The following is a 22,684-nucleotide window of genomic DNA, read 5'->3' on the forward strand; positions in this document are numbered from 1 at the left end:
CAAGGAAGAAAAAAAAATTAAAAAAGAAGAAAAAATTATATAAGTTTTATGCATGTTTTTTGTAAAAAGAGTTTTCATATGACGTCATTATAAGTATATTACAGATCGGGACACCGGGACAGAAATGACGACCGGGACACAACGAATATAAATGACAACCAGGACACTCAAAGAGAAATTATGAGACCAGGACCCAGATGACGACCGGGATAGAGGGACACAACCACAATAAACTTCTTGTCAATAAGTAGTTTCTGGTATAATATTACCTGCATGGTAGACACTAAAAACGATACAAACACTCAGTGGCGTCATTAAGGGGAAATGGGGGAAGAGGCAGTTGCCTCCTAATAACCTCGAAAAACTTATAATTTATAAAGTAGTGCTAAAACTGTTGCTTGTTTGAAGTGTAAATTTTGATAATCGTTTTGAGTTTATATTTAATTCTTACTCATTTTTATCCTAAGGAAAACGAGAAAAATAGTGGTCCATTACGCTTCATTATATGCTCTACTTTAATATTTTTCTGAATATGCTACCTTTGAAACTTTATCATCAAGAAAAAACGTGAATCTAGTTAATTGTAAAATTGAAAAATGTTCTCTGCTTCCTGTTTTGCAAAATCTGCTATGGTCAATTTTTTCCATGATATTTAGGGTGTTTTTCTTCCTAGTTCACAATTAGATTCCTTTTTTTGAAAAATTTGAAAGGGGAAAATCTATATACCCTCTAAAGCTACAAACCCGACTGAATTCATCACTGAATCGAAAGTGGATGTACACTGAATATAATTCTCTGAATTAAGAAGAAGTTGAAAAAAAACGTAATGCTTTTCATTTGAATTTAAAACTATAATACCATACTGATTTCTGGATATATTCACTTCTCTAAATATTTCCTTTAGAAAATAGTAAATGGGTTAAAAATTACGACTGAGATTAGTCGTATTTCAGACAACACAAGCGCAATCTGTGGAACCTTTATCCCTGCATCAGCATGCTCTACGAAATTTTTCTGCTGATTATAGAATAAAGTGAATTTAAACAAAAGTTGTATGCTTTTTCTCACAATTTATAAATTTCTAGTATCAGTTTTATCATGCAGAACCAGAAACTCGTGATTTGATTGTAAAGGGAATTTTAGACATGAAAATGATATTCAGTGTGAAAATGGATACACCTCATGCCCTGTATTACACAAGGAAAACTTGTTTTTTATTTTTATAGAATTTGTTTTTTCTCAACAAAGATACAAATGGAAACGTAATTTTTAAACTTTATGATTAAATGCTCCCTTCCAATTTGCATACCTGGTAATTTTTTTTTTTATTAATTTAAGATTTTTCCCTTATTGATGCAAAGGATATTTCATATTTTATGGATAATCTTGTCAAACAATAACCAATGGATAAGTTTATAGTTAAAGATTTAATTTTTGAATATATTGTAATTCAAAAAACGGTTACTTTTTAAATGATGGCAACATTTCACAATATAAAGATTCAAAATCGTTGGAAATACTCTGACTTAACCTGTATGTTTCCTTAGACAGCTCAATTGTGATGCCTATGAAATTTTGTTTTGGCTTTGGCAACCTAATTTCATTTCCATTTATTAATATAAATTGGCAAAACTACGAATAATCAATGCAATATAAAAATCATAAATAACATATTTTAATAAATCATGTATATTATAAGTTTAGAACAATAAATTGATTCTAGCTGAGTCCATTCCATTTTATATTATGTGCAAATAAATGGCGCACTATCCAGAATAATATAATTATATGGTTCAAATATGGGATTGAGCGTCCTGTTCAGGGTGTGGGATTGGGGGAAGTAAAGCAGCCTTAGTGGTGAATACGGCTGGAAAAAGGTCAAGTCTATGCGACATTCACCTTGCCCACCCATAAGTTTAATTACGCTATGCTATTATCATAAGGAGCAGCTCATTGCCGACAATTTTAGTAAAAGCCAAAAACCAGCACTTGTGTTTTTGATTGTTTGATGAGTTTTTGTTTTTTATAGTGCATTGCATAACGTTTAAAATGCAAAAATGGCGTGTTTAATCAATAGTTACTTTTCTTCACTACAACTTTAATAGCACCTAACTTTAATAGCACCCCCTCTTACTCTCCCCCTCCCCAATAAAAACTTTAGCTACGTCCATGCAACGAATATTAGCTGTGAAAATGTGACGGATCTATGCTATTAAAATATGCTAAAAAATATGACTCTCACCCACGATTTTTTCGATATTAAGGCTCTTAACAATTTTCTCTAACTTGCAGCCTGTATTTATTTTTTTTTAAAGCAAAAATTACAATAATGCCAATTTCCAAAAAATATTTAAATGTTTTCGAGTTGTTATATCTATCATATCTCTTTAAATTATCAATAATTGTGCATGCATTTACTTTTTCTCTAAAATGACTATCCTGGTATCCTTTAATATTCTGGAATGAAAATGACAAGCTAAATAAGTCCTAAGTTTGATAGAATTCGTTAATAGCATTAATTTTTGGAGAAAAAGATTTATTTTAGTCACGTCAAATTTACATACATCAGTATTGCAATGACATAATGTGCCAACACATTTTGAACTGAAATTAAAAGTATCTTATTTTATTTTTAATAAATGTTATTTTATCTTAGTTCTCTGTTCTAAATCTCTATAGTAATTATTTAAACAAAAAAAATATTTATAGTGTTTTATCAGAAACTATCTAACCCTTTTCTAAGTTTTTAATTGAAACTAGAGAAATACCTGAAGATGGTAAAAGGAGTTTTATTTTCTATTAGGTTAGATCCACTTATGGCTTATAAAGAAATATTCAACAGAATAAAAATTAGTAAATTAACCGTTTTCAACAAAAAAAAAATGAACTTAATGAAATCAAATTACCAAAATTACATCGATGACGCATGAGACGCTCAAAAATGTAAGTGGCTAAGTATAAAATGCCAAGGATACAAACTCTCTACAAATGGTTTTAAAAGTACTTTTATAATGCCGAGAGGACAAATGAACAATCTAAAACATCAAACTTGGAAATACCAAGTTGGGCAGCTAAGATAAAGGGTATTAAAATTGTTTAAAGTTAAGATTAACGAGAATAAAGAACAAATATGGTGACGTCATTTTTATTGAAATCTATAATGCAATGATGGTATGCACCAACATAATTTTAGTTTGAACTCAAAAGTATCTTATTGTTCGTAATAAATGCAATTTATCTTAGTTGTCAAATTATAACTTAATCGTTATAACTTAACATACAAAGTTATAACGTAATCTGCCAAAGTGCTTATGATGTTTCATTACAAAGTACTGTTTTTTAAATAATTCTAGAGAAATACCTTAGAATTTTTGAATAAGTTTTATTTTCTTTTAGATTGAATTCATCTATTGAATAAAAGAGAGATATGACATTAAAATTAACTATAAATATGCGTGTTCGAATGCAAAACCATCATTCTGGTGAAATATTTTCAGACCAATTGCTGACAAATGGAAACAGAATGTTCCCAGTTGACTCAATTCCAGGACGTATACAAATGCTTCCTCAATTCTGTAATTTAGTGACGCACAAAATGATTTGGCTGAAAAGTTATTTCCAAATATTCTAACTAATTATATAAATCATAAATTGCTAATTCAACGAGCGATTCTGGAATCCAAGAACAAAGACGTCAAAGAAATCAACAACATTATTCTGATCATGATTTGAGTTCTCGCAGTGATTTAAAAGTCAGTTGACAGAGTTATGAAATCAAATGAAGCGGTTAACTATCAATCAGAATTTTTAAATTTCCTTGATCTCCCAGGGTTTTCAGCAAATGTGTGACAACTAAAAATAAGCGTACCAATAATACTGTTGTGAAATATTAACCCATCAAAATTTTGCAATGACATGCAACTTGCTGTAAAAAAAAATGGAAAACGTAATAGAGGCAACAATCTTGACAGGGCCTTCCGAGGGTGAGGCTGTTCTTATTCCTCGCATTTCCATGAATCCAACAGATCTCCATTTGAAGTATAAAAAATAAAATTCCCAATTTGATTAGCATTTGCAATCAACATCAACAAAGCTCAGGGGCAATCATTGGAAAAATACGGTATAGATCTTGATAAAAATTGTTTTTCACATTGACAATTATATTTTGCATGTTTTAGGGTCGGTAAACTGGACAATCTATTTATTTGCACTGATAATGGGACAGTGAAGAATATTTTATATCCACAAGTTTTATGCATTTAAAAATTAGCACCTTGCATACTTGTTGCATTTTTTTTTTGGGGGGGGGGGGGTTTCGGTTTGGGGCACATAGGAAATTACCAAAAGAAAGCGTGTCGATGTTTTACAAGAGTAACGCAAAACCTGGCTTGCGACTGAAAAAGAAAGCAAAAAAGTATGCGTTTCGAGGAATTACAAGAGTATAGAAAAGGAATTATCAGTTGTATATCCGCAAGTTTTACTCATTTAAAAATAAGCACCTTGCACACGTGTTGCTGGGGCACGTTTCGGATTAAAACAAATAAAGAAGAAAAAGAAAATAAAAAAGAAGAAAAAAATAGGAAAAAATAAAAAAAAAGTTTAACTTTTCTTGAGGCGCAGCAAATTCCCATTGTTTCACCAATGAATTTCAAGGCCTTGCAATAGGGAAAAATCATCGACTGGGCTGTACCTGAATACCAGTTGATAATTTTTACGTTGCTCTTGGGATTCCTCGGCACACTTTCTCTAGGCATTTTCTCTTTTTGCCGCAAGCCTGTTTTCACGTTGTTCTTGTGATTCCTCGGCAAGCTTTGAAAACAGCCGCAAACCTTTTTTCACGTTGTTCATGTGATTCTTCAGCATGATTTTTTCGGTAGTTTCTCTTTAACCCGCGAGCCTGTTTTCACATTTTTCTTGTGATTCCTCGGTGCGTTTTTTTGTTATTGTCCCTTTGAGCCACGAGCCTATTTAAACGTTGTTCTTGTGATTCCTCGGTACAATTATTTTTAGTAATTTTTCTTTAAGACGCAAGCATGTATTCACGTTGTTCTTGTGATTCCTCGGCACACTTTCTTTTCTTACTTTCTCGTTTAGCCGCAAGCCTTTTGGCATAAACTGTTTGAGCAGCTTCTTTGGCTGTTTCTTCTGCCATTGTAAGAATTTATACTAAATTTTATCTTTGAATTAACTCTTTTAGCAGCTTCCTCGGCTGTTTCTTCTGCCATTGTAGGATTTATACTGAAATTTCTCATTGAATCTCCCCATTATAAACTTATAATGACGTCACATACAAAGCCTTATATACTTATAATGACGTAATATGATTACAAAAAAACAAACATATAACTTATTTTTATATAAACAGATATATGTATAGATATAAATATATATATATATATATATATATATATATATATATATATATATATATATATATATATATATATATATATATATATATATATATTACCATTTACCATTCTAAGATGGTAATCCCTTTTACCATTCTAAGATGAGCTTCACAAATTTTTGCTACTGTTCTTCATCAGTGATAGCATTGCTGAATTGAATGCAGGTTGTGGAATTTCTCCCTGGGATCAGAGAACAATTGTTTCCCAGTTGTAATATCTTTTAGAGAATAATAATAAAACAGTGCAATCGATTTTATTTCGATAACTGTTCAAAACAGCAATCGATTTAGTTTCTGCTTACACGTATAAAATTGTTATTTCCACCGACAAAACACCTACTGCAGAACATGTGCACATATACAATGCTCCAATTATCATCGAAGAGGTGATTGGTATGGTCGGTGATCAGTTCTAACCTCGAGATATTGTTCTTTATGGGCGAAACTATCAGTTGACAGGAAATGCCGAAACTTATCGATACTACGATACCCTACAATATTCTAAAATTTTTTTGAATTGAGCCGACGGCTCTCACATTCAAGTTGAATTGATATATCCAGCCACTAAGAAAGAAATGGATAAGAAAAGTAGCACAATGAACAATTATGGCTATCGACTAATGATTCGTTAAGATGAAGAGAATTATATTTATAAATGCCGTCAATTGTTTCACCAATAAGTTGATATATATGCAAAGATTGAATAAGAACGTTTGCTATTGCTCCATCTGAATCAGACCAAGCTCCACTCTGAACAATTCTATTATTTGTGAGATGGAATTGTAAATGACGGTAATACTAAAATTGGAAGAGTAACGATTCTACCTTCGTCATATTCTAGCAGTCACGGTCATATGTTTGAGTATGGTCAAGATGCCATTGCGTATATTCCTATCTATGGCAGTTCAGATTTGTTTATTACATTTACCTGTAATCCATCTTTGGACGACAAACAGCAACTTTTACTTCCTGGACAATTGCCGGTTCATAATCATTACATCCCGTGTTTTACGGTGAAAGTTGAAATCAATGATAAATTTCATAGTAAAACTTAAATTGTTTGGGCCAGTGCGATACTGATTGCACTCAGTGGAATGACAAAAGCGAGGTGTGCTAAACACACACATATACTAATATGTTTATTTAATAAAATTGCTTCTAATGAAATTGACGATGTGATTTCCATTAAAAATACCTCCTGTAGATGTCTATAGGGACTTACATGACATTGTGGTACAAAACATGACACATGGACCTTGCGGTGAAAAAAAATGAAAATTCACCATGCATGACAGAGGAAAGTGCACAAAGCAATATCCTCAACTTTTAGTACCGAACACAATTAACGGCAATGATGGATACCCATTAAATAGATAAAGGTCTAACGAAGATGAAGGAAAAACAGCAATCATAAACTCTCTTAACCGTTAAAACAAAGTGGATAACCATTGGGTCGTTCCATAGTCACATTTATTATCAAAAACATACAATGCGCAAATATGTGTGGAATATTGTAATTCTGTAAAGGAGATCAAATACATATGTAAATACGTCAACAAAGGCAGCGACATGGCAGTTTTTGACTTGCTGTCGGAAAGCAGTGATATCGATGAAGTCGTAAAATATCAGGCTGGGATATACAAAAGCAGTAATGAAACAGTGTTGCGAATTCTTCATTTCTGATACTCCGACGAAGTCAGGCTGTTGTCAACTTAGTGGTACATTTACAGAATGGTCTACTTGTTTTTTTTTTTTTAGAATCCAACGTGCAACAAAGAGCCCTGTATCCACCGGATACAACTTTAACTACTTTCTTTGCGTTATGTCAAAATTATTCTTTTGCAAAAAAAAAACTTTTTTATTCTGATTAGCCTAAGTTAGACACGTGGAATGCTAACAAAAAATCATTCGAACGTCAAAATGGGGTGAGTTAGTCGACGGCCAACCTAACTTCTTCAAAGAAACCACGATAGGAAGAATCTCCACCAGTTATTCCAATCAAGATGAATGCTTTTTTCTACACCTGCTTTTGGTTAATTTACACGGCCCGGCATCCTTTGAGCATTTGAGATTTTCAAACGGGACTATACATGACACTTATTGTATTGCATGCCAAGCTCTGTATTCATTGAAGAACGACCAACACTGGGATCATTGCATCAATGACCCGTGCGAAACGTCAACTCAAAGTCAAATTCTTGTATTGTTTGGAACCATATTGACAACTTGCTCTCCTTCATCTACTGTACAGTTATGGTAGAAATACAAATCGTAAATGGCCGAGGATTTACTCCAGCAAATATGACTAGAGGGGTCATCGGACTTTTCAACAGAAGTTTATAGCTGCAAATTAGTTATGATAGAAGATTTGTGCTTATCTACGACAAACAAACTTCTCAAGCATTTTGGAATACCCTACCATTTACTCTGTAGGTAGCAAACCCATTATCCCAGGACATACATTTGTCTGTAAACCTATCCCTTAAAGTTTCATTTTTCTAATCTGACCCCTTTCCAATACAGCAAAAAGTAGCTAAACTAGAATTTTACCTTACATTTTATAAAAACTGCCCATATTTCAACATTATTTTCACTAACTTTTTTGTAAAGATTCCTTTAAAAATATATTCTTATTAGGCTTGTATGCTTAGGCCTTTTTAGACAAAGAAATCCTTTAGACAAATATTTTGGAAAAAAACAGTTTGATTTCAGGGAAGAGTAGAGGATGTGTCAACCAGTTTTTCACTACTTGCTTATTAGTTGAGAAATGCCTGAGTCATAAAACAACTTTAGTCCTCATTTTAATATATTATAAGGTAGCGTTTAATTTAGCTGAGAGATGAGTGATAGTGAAGGATCTTATAAGGTATGCAAGTCAAATTTATTAAAGTTATTAGTGCTCTGTAATTAATGTTATGATTACAGCACTTTTACGATTACGGTAGGAAATGAGGGTTTGTAGCTAGTTTCATATTAAATCGGGAGTTCAGAAGGTTTTTTTTCTTTCTCCTTTTATATGGATAATTTTTATCGGTTTTGTCTTAAGGGGTACAAAAAGGCAATGGGAGAACACAAAACCGAATGGGGAAGTAAATGTATCCTTTATTTAAGCCGGATATTATACCAATTATTTAAGCTTCGTAAATGAAAGTGTGAGGAAAATGAATGCACCTTGAACTTTGTGAAAAATCGGGGTTCTAAAACAGGTTTAAAAATTACTATCGAGTAAACATAGTCACTTTAGCTAGGGATAAGTGAAGCTGAAAATAAGACGTTGGGCAATGAAAAGATTAATTAAGAAGATATTTATAATTACCTTATTACTACAGAATCTAAGAGAAGTGAAGATGTTAAAAGCAGAACAGCCAACCCTCAATCTTTTTTTTTCAAGAAATGGAATGATTTTGGAAGAATAAGAAAAAAATTATGCAAGTCAAAATTAAAATAATGAAGGCTACAGTAATGAAAGCATTCTATTATGGGCTGGAGGCCTGGAAACCTAAGAAATAGGAAGATGTTTTCTAGATTGTTAGTTGTCTACGGATTGTTCTGGACACCCGGCTGACTGACCGCGTTTCAAACAGCAGGCTGTTTAAAGAGTTTAGTTTAATACCGCTTTTTAGTGCTATAATGAGAGGAAGGTTGTGATGGCTAGGGTAGTTTCTGTGGAGGAAGGGTGACAGATTACCAAAGTTTGCCATTTTTGGCAAACTGTCTCGGCATGTATGTAAATCGGGTCATCCGTGGTTTTGGTGGGAGGATATCTTAAAGTACAATTTCATGAAAATGGAAAATTCATGGGAAGGTGTAAAGAAGAAGGCTTAAAACAGATTAGCTTTGAGTAGGAACCTGTGTAACTGATTAGACCTCATGCTGCTAATTACCGCAGTTAGTTGTTTTTATTAGCTATAGTAGATATTTCTGCCTACCAACTAGTTCCACTGGTACATAATGAATTTTCAACAAATTAACAGGAACAAATAAGCCATATCCAGCTTATGCGTATAGATATGTAGATTGAACATGTTCAAACTTATTATTCCGACCTAGCTTTGCAGAATATACTTGGGGAGTTTTTTAATATATCACTTGAGAAGTGGGACAATAAGGATTTATTTCCATAGTTCTCAGGCTGGTCAGTCAAAACATTATATAGAAGTTGCTGGAAATATTGTATTAGTGTTGTTTGGTGATATAATAGTGTTGTTTTAGCGTTAATTATTCAAAGACACTTAAATAGCTATATATGTATTCATAGTATATCAGACAATATTTTATAACTTAGAATTTCTTTTGCGAGTAATTAAAGATTTTTGTTTTTCTGGCTTTTCAAAATAGTTCATATAAAAATTGGAAGTTAACATATTGAAGGTTTTCTGTTAAAGGAAAAATAAGATAACTGTTTTCTGTTAAAGGAAAAATAAAGTTAAAGCTATAGAAAAAGAAGATAATTTGTTCGAACAATATTGTAAACTAAGTATGCAAAAGCATAGTTATTTTGTATTGTGTCCTATGAGAGAAAAGCATTCATATTGTTTTATCAATATTATTTATTAATGTATGTAATTGTGAACAACTTCTGAAGAAAATCGGTGATAAGTAAGCAAGGAAAGTAGGGTTCTGACCAGTGTTGGTGACCTTAGAAAAATAAAATATTAACAAACTGGTATAAAATCTTAAAACAAACTAGTGGACCATAACCAAAATAGCAAACTCTAAATAATATAATTCTATTTTTTGAATTTGCATCTGGATACTTTTATTAACGGAAAAAATAACGAAGAAACTAAACTAAAATTTAAAAAATATTATAATAACATTGAAAGCAGAAACTAGCAAAATGGTGAAAAATATATAGGCTGCTTTAAATTCCATCTCGCTATAGACTCTTTGTATAACAGTTGAAAAAAGATGTTTCCAAAAAAATTTTAAAAAAAGGAGTATAAAAAATTTTGTGTTCTCATGGATAATGTTATACTGGAAGAATAAGCTAAGCTTTAAAGATAGGTCCCAACAGCATGAATATGCAATAAATAATTTATTAATACAAAAATACGGATACTTTTGGGTCAATAGTGCAGAGCATTTTCACTTTTTTTTAGTGTAGTAAACCATACGAAGGAACAAAAACAATAAATACTTCTTTTGCACTTTTAAAATTTTTTAAGAAATAATAACAGGTTAAAATCCTCTATGAGGACATAAGTGTTAATAGAAATGATGAGAAAAATAAATTTATTTGCAATAACTTACTAAAAATACAACTTAGAATATCTAATTCATTAAACTTTAAACTTGTATATAACAAAACCCGAAAAAGTGTCAAACTTACACTCAAATTTCAATTTAAAATTATTTCAGGAAATAGTCAATTTCCTTTTGCTAGAATAGCAATAATATTCAAATTTAAGTACCTTAGTCTTTTTTACCTACATCCATCATACCTTAGATTTTTTGATCAATTTATTTGTAACATTTTAAATTAAAACATAGGCAATAAATAAAAAACAATAAATGTTAAATAATAAACTTTGTTCTCTTTTATTTAATTATAACTGAATGAACCTAGGGCGCATGTTAATTTTTTAATGAATATACTATTTTATTTTGCCAGGTTTTATTTTAATTTAAATTTCAACTGTATTATTGATGTTGTTTCATTGTATGCTGATCTGGCAGAGAGACAACATAATATATAATATTCTTTTTTCTTGCTATTGTATAATGAATATTACGATATTGGATGTTGTTAAAATACGTGGGTTTATCCTTTTCGTTCTGTTTTTTTTTTATTCTTTTCCTTTTGTGTTTTCTCAAATTTAGTTAAATTTGTTCAGTTTTTTTCCATTGGTATGGATCTCCAGACCTGAAGTCAAAATATTCAGCATATTCTCTTATTTATAGTTAATTTTTGTTTTTTTATTAACCTTTTGTTTTAAAATATTACGGTCTTATTAAATATTCTTATTTTTATTATTATCCAAATTGAAAGGCATTGTGGCCTAAGAAATTATTTAGTCTTGGAATTGAGAACAACCAAAATAAAGAGTTGATTGACCATCCTAGAATCTCTTTAATAAATTTGTGTCGTTTTTATTTTACTTAAATTAACACTTGAATTTAATCGTATGTTTTTCACTTCTGTTTCACGTCAGAGAGAAAAGTAGGCTAATAAAGATTATAAAAAACTAAACATTTCTAATTATTTTTTTTTTAATATTTACCTTACCTAAGAATTGCCTGAAAAGTTTTACAATACAGTCTTGCTGAAAAAATGTAGATATCTACACCAAAGGCCATTGTGACCTTTCTGTATTACTATAAACGATATGTATATTGAATAGTATATTCTTTTTGTATTATCATACTACCAACCACAATATCAATTAAATGCAATATGCTGTTAAGAATTTGCGATGAATAACTACCAAAAAATAACAGATAGGTGACCTTCCTTCGAAAAGTTCTAACCGGCTTGTGTCAACTAAAAATTTTACTAAAACCATATATGATTTTTTTAAAATATTTATATTTTATGTGGTACTTTCAACGTAAATGACTGCTCTCTTACAGTTCTTTACCATAAACGTGTTGAGTACAAAAAAAAATCAAGATAATCTTAATATATACATTCTAGATTAATCTTATTAATTTAAAAGGACACTTTTTTCAAAATCTCTTCTCTTGATTTCATTCCGTTTAAAAAAGAAAATATATACCTGAATAGAGCTTTGAAAACAAATTTAGATTTTTAAAGCAGTTCTCTTTGGTATCTTCAATTAAAATTTAGAGTTCGATAATTTAATAATTTATTCAGATCTTTTTTAAGTGTCCTTTGATCTTTGTTTACTTCCACCTTAGTGTGGAATCGTGTGTACTAAAATTATGTATTATTACCTAGTGAAATTAAAGATCAAAACAAAATTAGTGTAAACGTAATTTGAGGAAGCTTGTAATATTTCCAATATGCTAGAGGGGCCAAAGGCACTTCTTAGAATGTGGTGCATTGGATGGAGTTACATTTTCCACAACATTACACATGGAAAGATTTTTGAACTGGACAGGCGTACTCATTGAAGCAGATGGACGTTTTTACAGTGACCTGAAACATGTTCATCGGAAAGCTTATGGAGTAAAAATGTGTGCAAGCCGTACACCATACCGATCCAAAACAGTTTTTAAGCCTTCACCGATTTATTTTCGTAAAGAAGTCCTTGGAAAAAACGTTACAAGTAAGTGGAAACTAAACCAATCAAATCCATTAATCTAAATTAACATCCATTCTTCATAATCCATGTGATGGCATTGACTCACCAAAAGAAATAGTTCTTTCATGTCTCTTTAATCCTTTTGTCAAATTTACTATTGAAGCTCTGAGTAGAAAATGTAAGAAAACTTTGACCATTTTTATTATTTCTCTTCATTGAAATAATTTGGACAATATTAATCCACTTTAAAAAGTTTGTCTTTTTCCTTTCTAGACTTCAGAAAGGTCCACTGCTATGGCAATTGTGTTGAAATTGAAAGAATTAACATAGAGAAAAAAATTATGTTACAGAAAAATTCGAAGTAAAACTTCTCTTTTCTAAGAATACCCGAAAATCAGTGTCTTTGTTAAGCCATGACTTTCTATAACGTCCTTACAATCTGTACCTAGCAGAATTTGCCAGACCGAGTAATTCTGGTATATGAAGTACTGCTCTCGCTTATCAGTCAGTTTGTAAGACTCAGGACCATATGGTTCCTGTACCTACCTGTAAACTACCGTATTGTAGTTTTTACCTTAGATATCTTCCTCGTCCTTCCCTTGAAGTTGAAGCTTTGTGCTTCAAATACTGGATGGAAAGCATCTATCCCTGAAAAAAAGGGACCTGAGTTGTTTGAAATTACCAGAACTATATCTGCCTTGTCAAACTATGTTAAGATGCAAATACCCTTGTAGAACATCCACATAATTACGAAAGAGATGTATATTCTAATTTTTAGAACATATGTCGAAATGATAATAATTAGCTATGTTTTTTACAAGGCTGGCAACATCAATTTAGTTGCTTTAGTCTTCGACTACAGAAGAAAGCTTAGAATGACCCTGGCACTTTGTTGCATTTTTAATCTACCTTTGTCGTATTTTTTATTCCTTAACATGGTACCTAGCCTAACATGTAGTACCTAGCACGGAAAGAATATTACAAAACTTTTCCACTGATTGTTTTCTTTTAAAGTTGTTCATGGCATGACATCAAAGGGACTGAAAATATCAATATACCCCGATGGTGAGTGAATTCTTTCTATTCTAAGACCAAAAGGAAGTAAATATTGTTTTTTCAACACTAAAAAAACCTTTTTAGGGAGGGGCTATAGTACACTGCATCAGGATTGAATGATCAGAAGTTTACCACGGGAAGACGAATATTTAAGTTTTGCTTTGAGCTAATTACATTCGGGACAGCAATTTGATTTTGCAGTTTGACTTTATTTTGAAATATTAATTATAGTTAATCTATAAAAAAGAACAGTCTTTTAATGTCTAGGTGAGATCTATACGCTTGGAAGAGACAAGCGTGGCTGGGATGAACGTTTAAAATAACTAAATGCATATTTAACTCGCCAAAAATGTCGAAAAAGGTCCTTTGTTCTTGGAGTAGCCAAGTAAATGTTCGATGAGTATCTTATATGAATCAATATAGCTTGAAAACATGATTTTTCTTCTATTAAAGTTTTTTTAGTCTTGAAATAAACTAGGTAATATGAGAGGGAAGTCAAATGAGCCAAAATAAGGGTTAAAAACAAAAAACACCAGAGAAGTTCTTTTGACCACAGAAGAAGCTAGCAGACGTTAGGAGATTTCGAATACCACTAAATAATGCTAGAAAACCAAAAAAAGTCTAAAAATCGGTTTTGGTTTTATAAGAAACTAGGTGGTGAAGGAGGAACGTTGAATGAGACTAAATAACTCTGGAACATATTAAAAACACTGAAAAGGAATTCTGGTCATGGAATAAGTAGAGAATTTATTATGGGAGAGTCGAATGAAGGTAAATAAAGGCTGGAAGACATTAAAAGCTTCAGAAAAATTTTTTCTTTCTTTAAATATACTTGAAGATATTAAAGAAGCGTTACATAGGACTAAACACGAATAGAACACGGCAATAAAATTAGAAAAGGGGTTTGTAGTCGAAATAGCCTAAAAGATGCTGGAAAAGCAACAGATAGCGCTAAATGGGTACTGAAGACAATACAAACGTTAAAAATGATCTATTAGTAGGACAGAATACTAAACTTTCATTGAAATTAAAATTAGGCGTAGTTGAAATGAACAGCCTCGGTAAAAGCCTTATGAGGCTTGAAGATCTGTTTTAGGACACTTAATAAGGATTAAATATACTAATTATTTCAGAAAAGGTCTTTCGTGTTGGAATAGTCAAAAAGATAAGAGGATCAATAAATGGGTCTTAAATACGGCTAAAAGAAATAGAAAATGTCGTAAAACTGGCTAGAAGATCTTACAGGAACGTTGATGCAAGTAAAAGAAGGTCAAACACTCTAAAACCTCTGAAAAAATTGTTTCGTCCAAGAATACCCTAGGAATGATTGAAAATAATTGAATAGTACTGAGTAGAGGTGGAACCCTTTAAAAGTGTCAACAAAGGTCTTTTTGTCTTGAAATATGCTAGAATAAATTGGAGAAACGTTAAACGCAAGTAAATAAGGCTGGAGTACATCAAATCTTGTCAAAAGGTCTCAGGGCCTTGAAATAGGCCAAGAGATTACAGAAAAGACACGAATCTGGCTAAAAGTGGAGGTTGCATACTAATAATCTAATGAGTAAAGACGAAACCCTCACAGACATCTGTTTAAGATTTTTAATTCAATTTTTGTTACAGGTAGTAACAGTTTTTCACTGTTTTTGCTTAATTCGCCCTATTTTCAATTTTGTTGACAAGTAATTCTATATTCTTTCTTGTTTATTTATTTTTCCTCAAGCTGAGTTTATTGGTTTTGCCTGGATAAATTATACAATTTAACTTCTTAGATTTAAATATCACTTATTCAATTATAGTACAAATGTTTTTGACACAAAATTTTCCCATTGTTTTTGTTTGGATATATTATCTACATTTTCAATTTACAGAGATAAAATTTAATATTTTTAATATTAATTGACTAAACAAGCACATAATCAATAAAATCCTTTCAATTATATGATTCATTTATTTTCCTTTTTTTAGAATGAATTTAAGTTTCCTCAATTTTTGTCAGAGAAATTAACTGATTTTCAATTTTCATTTAGTAATATAAAGATTTTACAATTTTGTCAAATAAAATCATTCTTTTGATGTCTTTTGGCACAAAATATTCATATATTGTTGATGCTGTTTTCCACTTTAACATTGTTTCATTTTTGTATTTACAACTTTCCGTTTTCTTTGTAGAGGAAATTCGAAATTTTTTCAATTTCTGTCGACCGAATTCGCATTTTTTTTAATTTTTCATTTATTTAGTTTTCTCAAATAACTAGTTAAGTAGCTATTTTGTTCAAATTAGACTGGTTTCATAGGCAGCATAACCTAAATTGACGTCAATTAAACCCCACCTAATTCAAACTTTTCTATAACCCCAAGAATAATTCTATTTTAACAAGTAAGCAAACGTGAACAATATATATATATATATATATATATATATATATATATATATATATATATATATATATATATATATATATATATATATATATTATTTGTTTGTAGTAAAAACTATATATTACATGTTTCAAGGATTTCAAAAAGTTTCAAATAGTTTCAAAAATCCTTGAAACATAATAGTGTTTGTGGGGGAATTTTCGGGTTAAAATCTATCAATAGACTGGTGGCAGAAAGTGGCTAGGAGAGAATTTTCAAGAGAAGCGTCTACGAGGGAGGTTTTCGGGACGACTTTCTTGAATTTTGCTTTCAAAACACAATTTTTATTAATTCAGCAGAAGGATTTTCTTTGTAGAACCTATCTTAACGAATTTTTAACAGTGGATTCTAAAGCTTCAATATTGTATTATATATTTAACTATTTATTTTTTCCCATTGGCTATTCATTTGGAAGGGCTGGTCTCATAAACTTTAAAGGTGTCTCATACATTTGGAAATTTAAATTTCTAGTTCCTTTTTTAACATTCAAAATTGATGAGTAGGCAATTATCCCCCAATGCTCTTTTTCCCAATATGCATCAGATAAAAGACATGATTTTGAGAAAGCCAGGATCGTGAAAACAGTTCAATTGACATATAACAATAACTCCAGTGTTGACAGAGGCCCAGCCCCACAAGGGAATGGGAGAAAGCATTTGAAGGTATACTCTCGGGGTATACATGACTCTTATTGTAGTGATGCTTATAAAAGCTTCAGAGAGTACTCATTTGATAAGAATTTAAAATTTTAACTCATTTTGAAGAGTCAACTGGGATTAGCGGGCTGCTAGTCCCACCTCCCTCCCACACCCCTTTTCCCCAATTTTCCAAAGAAAATGAGACAGCTTTTTTTGAATAGTCCATAGGTCAGACAAAAGCTCCTTTGTCGAAGCAACCCCCTAGGGCCCAGGAGCAGGTGTTGTAAACTATGCTCCTGGAGCATATATGGAGGAGCTGCTCGTAAAGAATTCAAGGAGGGTTCGTTTGATTGGAAATTTATTGTTCTAATTCACTAATTAAGAGTCAAAAGTAATCAGAGGGTAGTTAGTTCTCCTTCCACGCCTTTTTCTCCGAATTGCATCAGATAAGAACGTTTATGTAGCCATTTTATTAAAAATAGTTCAAAGATCAAATAAGAAAATCCGTTGTCGACACAAACCTGGTGCCCAGAGGCAGGCGGTGTAAATAATTCTATATGTGTATATATGACTCTTATGGAAAGGATGCTCGTATAACTTTCAAAGAACGCTCATTTGATTAAAGATTAAATCTTCGAGTTCACTTTTTATAAGTAAAAAAAGATCCAAAGGCAACTAGCCCAACCTCCATGCACACCTTTTTTTGCCCATACCATCGTATAAATTTTTGTGGATACCCATTTTTTAAAATATATCAAACATCAGACAATAGAAACTTCGATTTGAAACAAAACCCCAGGGCATAGAATCAGGTGTCCTGAGGGCATACATGGTTCTTATAGAAGAGATGCTCATTTAATTTTCAGAAAAAGATCATTTGATTGGAAATTGAACGTTCTCTATATGAGTCAAAAAAGATCGAAGGGCAACTACCCCCCCTTGCACCCTTTTTTCTCCAAATACTTCAGTTAAATTTTTTTTAAATAGTTCATCTTATATACATGGTTCAACGGTCAGATAAAAAAGAATCTCTGGTGTTGAAAAAACCCCTGGGTCCCAGGGACGGATGTTTTCAGTTATTTCCCTGGAGCATATATCATTCTCATACGGAGAATGATTTTATAAGCTTCAGACACGGCTCATTTGATTGGGAATTGATAGTTTTATTTGACTTTTTAAGAGTAAAAAAAAGTATTTCGTTAATAAGAAGAAAGCCCCTTTCATAGAAAATTCTCTTCCCCCAGGAAAAACTCCCCCATGAAATGATCCTTCCATATAATCCTTTCCCTTTAACCCCTCAGCGAAAAACTCCCCGCAAAAAATGTGTATGTACTTCTCAGTAGCCAATACAATTTGCAAACAGTGGGCACAATTCATAACCTGAAGCCCTTCCCCCGGGGACTCTTGGGGATTAAGTCGTTTACAGAGACATAGTTATTTGATTTTTTTCACTATGCTGAACCAAATGACTATCTTAACATTTTCATCCATTGACTTTGAGAAAAAATTAGCTTGGAAGGACGCCTAGTTCCCCTCCAATTTTTCTCACTTAAAATGGGCATTAGAGATTTAATTACCATTTGAATTAGCCTTCTCTTGACATTCTAGGACAACTGGGTCAATACAATCACACCTGAAAAAGAATAAACACGCATATGTGATCTTTCTTCCGGCAAAAATACAAAATCCACATTTTTGTAGATAGAACCTTGAAACGTCGGAAATAGAGACTTTTCATAAGCTATATCCTACGTTATGATTTTCATCAAAATTATATTACTTTTAGGGTATTTTCTCCCTTTTTCGGTAATACGGAAAATTCTACTAGACTTTTAACGTTTGATGGGTAGTACTGCAATAGTTGAAACTATTTATATACATAAATATATATATATATATATATATATATATATATATATATATATATATATATATATATATATATATATATGACGTAATTACGGCCATTGCTGGGGTATTGCCAATTTCTTTCCGAGCGACTGAGCTAGCGTCATTGCGCTATGCGGAAAAATGCCGTCCAAGTCACTGGCCAAATTTCACTTCTCCTGAATTCCCCCTTTCTAAACGCTCATCCAATCATAGTACTTTCACTGATGAATCATTAGTAGATATCTTAGGCCTTTCGACAGTACGAGAAATCCATACTTCAACTTTTCATATTAATAGAAAGGCATTGAAAAATATACTTTACGGACGAGGGTATGAAGAATTTAAGAATAAAGTTAGTTCTTGGAAAATTCGCTTTTTTGCTTCAACAGAAGATTTATTAGCTGTTTGCAAAGTTCAGCCCTTCTACCATCTGACGCAGATTATTACGGGTCATTACAGGCTAAATTTCTTTCTTCACCGAATAAACAAAATTAATACGGAGTTGTGCCTTTGTGGTGTAAATGAAACTTGTTCCCATTTTCTGTTTGAGTGCCCTATTTTTGTTCGTGAACGTTTAGAATTAATATTTCACCTTAATACTATCAATGTTCCTTTTCTGTTTAATCTTGATTTGATTTTTAAATTTAGGAATGCTAGAAATATTTTACTGGAATACATAAGAAAAACTAAACGTTTGGATTTGGGGTTATAATCTTATTTAAAAATATGTGGATTTTTTTTTATGTCTGATGACGGAATTCAGTGTGTATTATTTAGTTTGTCTTTTTTGTTTTTGTTTTCTCTTGTTTAGTTAGATCGTATGTACAAAATTATGTGTTTTGTAGTTTATTTTAGATGTTTAGTTTTGTTTCTTTGTTAGTCGTGAAATGCCGTAAGGCTAATTTTTTTTTCTTTTTCTTTTTGTCCATAGTGTTTAGCTTTAGAATAGAAAGTGAAATACTTTTTGTAAGTTGAATCACTAAATAAATTCATTCATATAATATATATATATATATATATATATATATATATATATATATATATATATATATATATATATATATATATATATATATATATATATATATATATATATATATATATATATATATATATATATATATATATGATGAAAAGAGAAATCACCAATGCAACAGCACAAAAAAAAGACAGAAGGAGAAAAGGAAGACTGTTTTCCTAAATTAGTGATTAATATAGACCAGCACTTGAATGAGGCCTTAACCCTACTCATCCATACAATCAAATAGGTCAAAGAGCATAGCCATACACAATCAACCATAAAGAATATTTCATGGACAGGCAGTCATGTTTTCAATAGGTATAAGTCGTCATTTACCAAACAATAGAAAAAATAATAAAGACAAATAATTCAGGGGCAACAACCCAACACAAGGGCTCATCAGGAGAATATACTGCCCTATATAGGGTTTCGCCACTTTAAAATCCCTACCCAGGCAAGTGATGTGGCTACCACAGAATATCCATGGCATCCCCGTGTCAGGTATCACCCCCAAAATACATGCCTAGGAAAGAAAAAAAGATAGCAAATATAAAACAACCAAGTAACACAAAAACAAGCTTATCCTGTTAATATGTCCCTCTTTTTAGCAACAACAGGTAAACTAAATATAATAAATTTTACCAAATCACAAATATTAACACATTCCAAAAAACCTGTATGAACTAAACAATTATAGAATTTATCTTTACCATGTGGCTAATTTTAAAAAATATCCGCTCAATTAGAAACACAATTAAAAATAAATGGCGCTGCAACAACATTTCTTGAACCTCCGAAATTAGTTAACAATTTCTTTAAGTATTTCTAGATAATACTTTTGATATTTATATAAAAGTTCGTTATAATGAAAATTAAATTTTTTAAGTTGCCAAGTTAATTTATTTGCAGAGAAATCTCTTGATATCAATTTTTGGCTTAAGATTTTACATCTATTTTTAAAATCAATTTAATTACTACAAATCCTTGCATAACGAAGTAACTGTGAGAAAAATGCTGAATATATGATATTTGAGTGTATATTACTTTCAGGAAATGAGAAACTAATCACTTCAAAATCAAAATCATCCGTTTTATTATACATTTTAAAACTTAATTTATTTTTATCACATATATTAATATTTAAATCTAAGGAATGATCTTCATGATCATTGCCATGACTAGGTTCAAGAATAAGCCCTGATGTATATATATTTTTAGAAATATCAATGAAATTCTTACAATTTAACACCAAAATTTCATTTAAATATTTTTTTATTTGACAAAACATGTTTTAAATTAATTGGATTATTCTTATCCATCATATATTTATATTCTAGTTGACTTAAAAACAAGTCAGCTATGAATGGGCTGGCATTCCCCCCCCCATGAGAATTCTCACAATTTGCTTGTACAAATCACCACAAAATCTTATATAAGTATTGCATAAAACACATTCTAATAACTGAAAATTCTATCCAAGCTGTAACATCTCAAGTTAATTGTAGTATTAAAGCAATTTATCAATATAGCTTTATAATTATAAGTGTCTATTTTTAAGAACCTTTTACTAAATAAGAGGAAAGATTTCTTGATAACAGTTTTTAAATTATAAAACACCACATCAAGTGATAAATTAGTACACATTGTCGCAAAATCGAAAGACTCAATTCCTTTAGCTGAAACCATTGTTAAAGAATCTATCACCTGCAGTGAATTATTAACACTCCAATTAAGATTAAAATTCGATAATTTTTTAATACCAGAACAATAGGTTTTAAGTTTATTTACAATTTCCTTTAAAACTAAAGAGAGGTCACTAGCAGCAATGCGGGTTGAACATTTAGCTGCTCCAGCAATAAACCGTGGTTTAGGGAGATTCTTATGAAATTTCACAGTCAAACATATGAAAGGGAACTTTTTATTATTGTCATTTATTTTAATATTAAATTTTTCAAAAAGTATTTCTTTAGTCTTTTCAATCAAATTCTCATCCTCTATATTTACCTTTTCGTAAACATTAGTTGTGCATAACTCCCTTTTTAAGATATCACAATACAGCTTCTGACAAATTATGGCAAAATTATTATTAGTTTTATCCACTGGCACAATTACAAATTCATTCTTTAGATTAGCAATTGCTTGTTTAATCTTCGCATTATAAAATAATGATTTATTGTTACTGTTTTTTAAGTTAGAATATATTTTATTTCTTATTCTACTAATAATTAAATTCTTCCAACTTTGAAAACTCTCTTTATTTTTATTTTCTTTCTTACACCACTTATCAATAAATAAATCAAAATCATTTCCCAATCCATCAAGAAAGCTCGATGGCTTCAGATGATGAGAAAGTCGGAAATTAGCCCCTTTATTCATTATAATTTGAAGATCATCTTGCTTTATTATTGACAAGTCCCCTGTTATACATGTTTGTAAGTAGGATTTACAAATGGGCCAAGTTGTTTACGATTACAAACCGGTTTCCAATTTATATCACTATGTAATCTTTTAAGTATTAAATTATAATTAAAAATAATTTGCCCAATAGCTTTTCTAGCTTTTCTATTTATTTTTCTATTCTATTTTTCTAGCTTTTCTATTTATAAGTTGAAACTGAACTATCATTATAATTCAAATTACTGGGAAGGGCCTGCTTCACATTCCACTGATTTAAAATTTTTGGTAAATTAATATCTTCAATCTGCTTTCAAGTAAAATCAATAGGTAAATATAATCTGTTATCCTTATTACTGATCTTATCAAACTTTTTCTTTTTTGAAATAAATTTCGTTTTAGTTAGAATGCAAATTGTATCATATATTACTTTAAAATTATAATCAAGAGCTGTGTTGTTCTTAACAATCCAGAAAAGTTCTATTAAATTCCTCTTGGATAAATTATTTAGACATTTTATTACAGAAATCATACCCCTAAATTCAAGTAGCTGGCACAGATCTATAAAAAGCATATGTACATCTAATTCCTTTTGTTCTATTATTTTTTCTATGTCCTCTCGATCGTTTTTTACGTTTAGTAGGACAGG

General features: G+C 30.9%; 1 protein-coding gene across 2 annotated transcripts in view; it reads left to right on the plus strand.

Moving 5' to 3' along the window:
• Window positions 1-22,684, plus strand: part of LOC136041154 (uncharacterized) — a 54,775-nt gene that overhangs the window by 13,224 nt on the left and 18,867 nt on the right. The window contains exons 2-3 of one of the 2 annotated variants that reach the window (XM_065725685.1): window positions 12,384-12,642; window positions 13,633-13,683. In XM_065725685.1, the coding sequence (XP_065581757.1) occupies window positions 12,384-12,642; window positions 13,633-13,683 (310 nt within the window). The remainder of the gene's footprint in view (window positions 1-12,383; window positions 12,643-13,632; window positions 13,684-22,684) is intronic. The other variant, XM_065725686.1, reaches the window with a different exon arrangement.

Source organism: Artemia franciscana, unplaced genomic scaffold, assembly GCF_032884065.1.
Source record: "Artemia franciscana unplaced genomic scaffold, ASM3288406v1 PGA_scaffold_112, whole genome shotgun sequence".
Lineage (NCBI taxonomy): Eukaryota > Metazoa > Arthropoda > Branchiopoda > Anostraca > Artemiidae > Artemia > Artemia franciscana.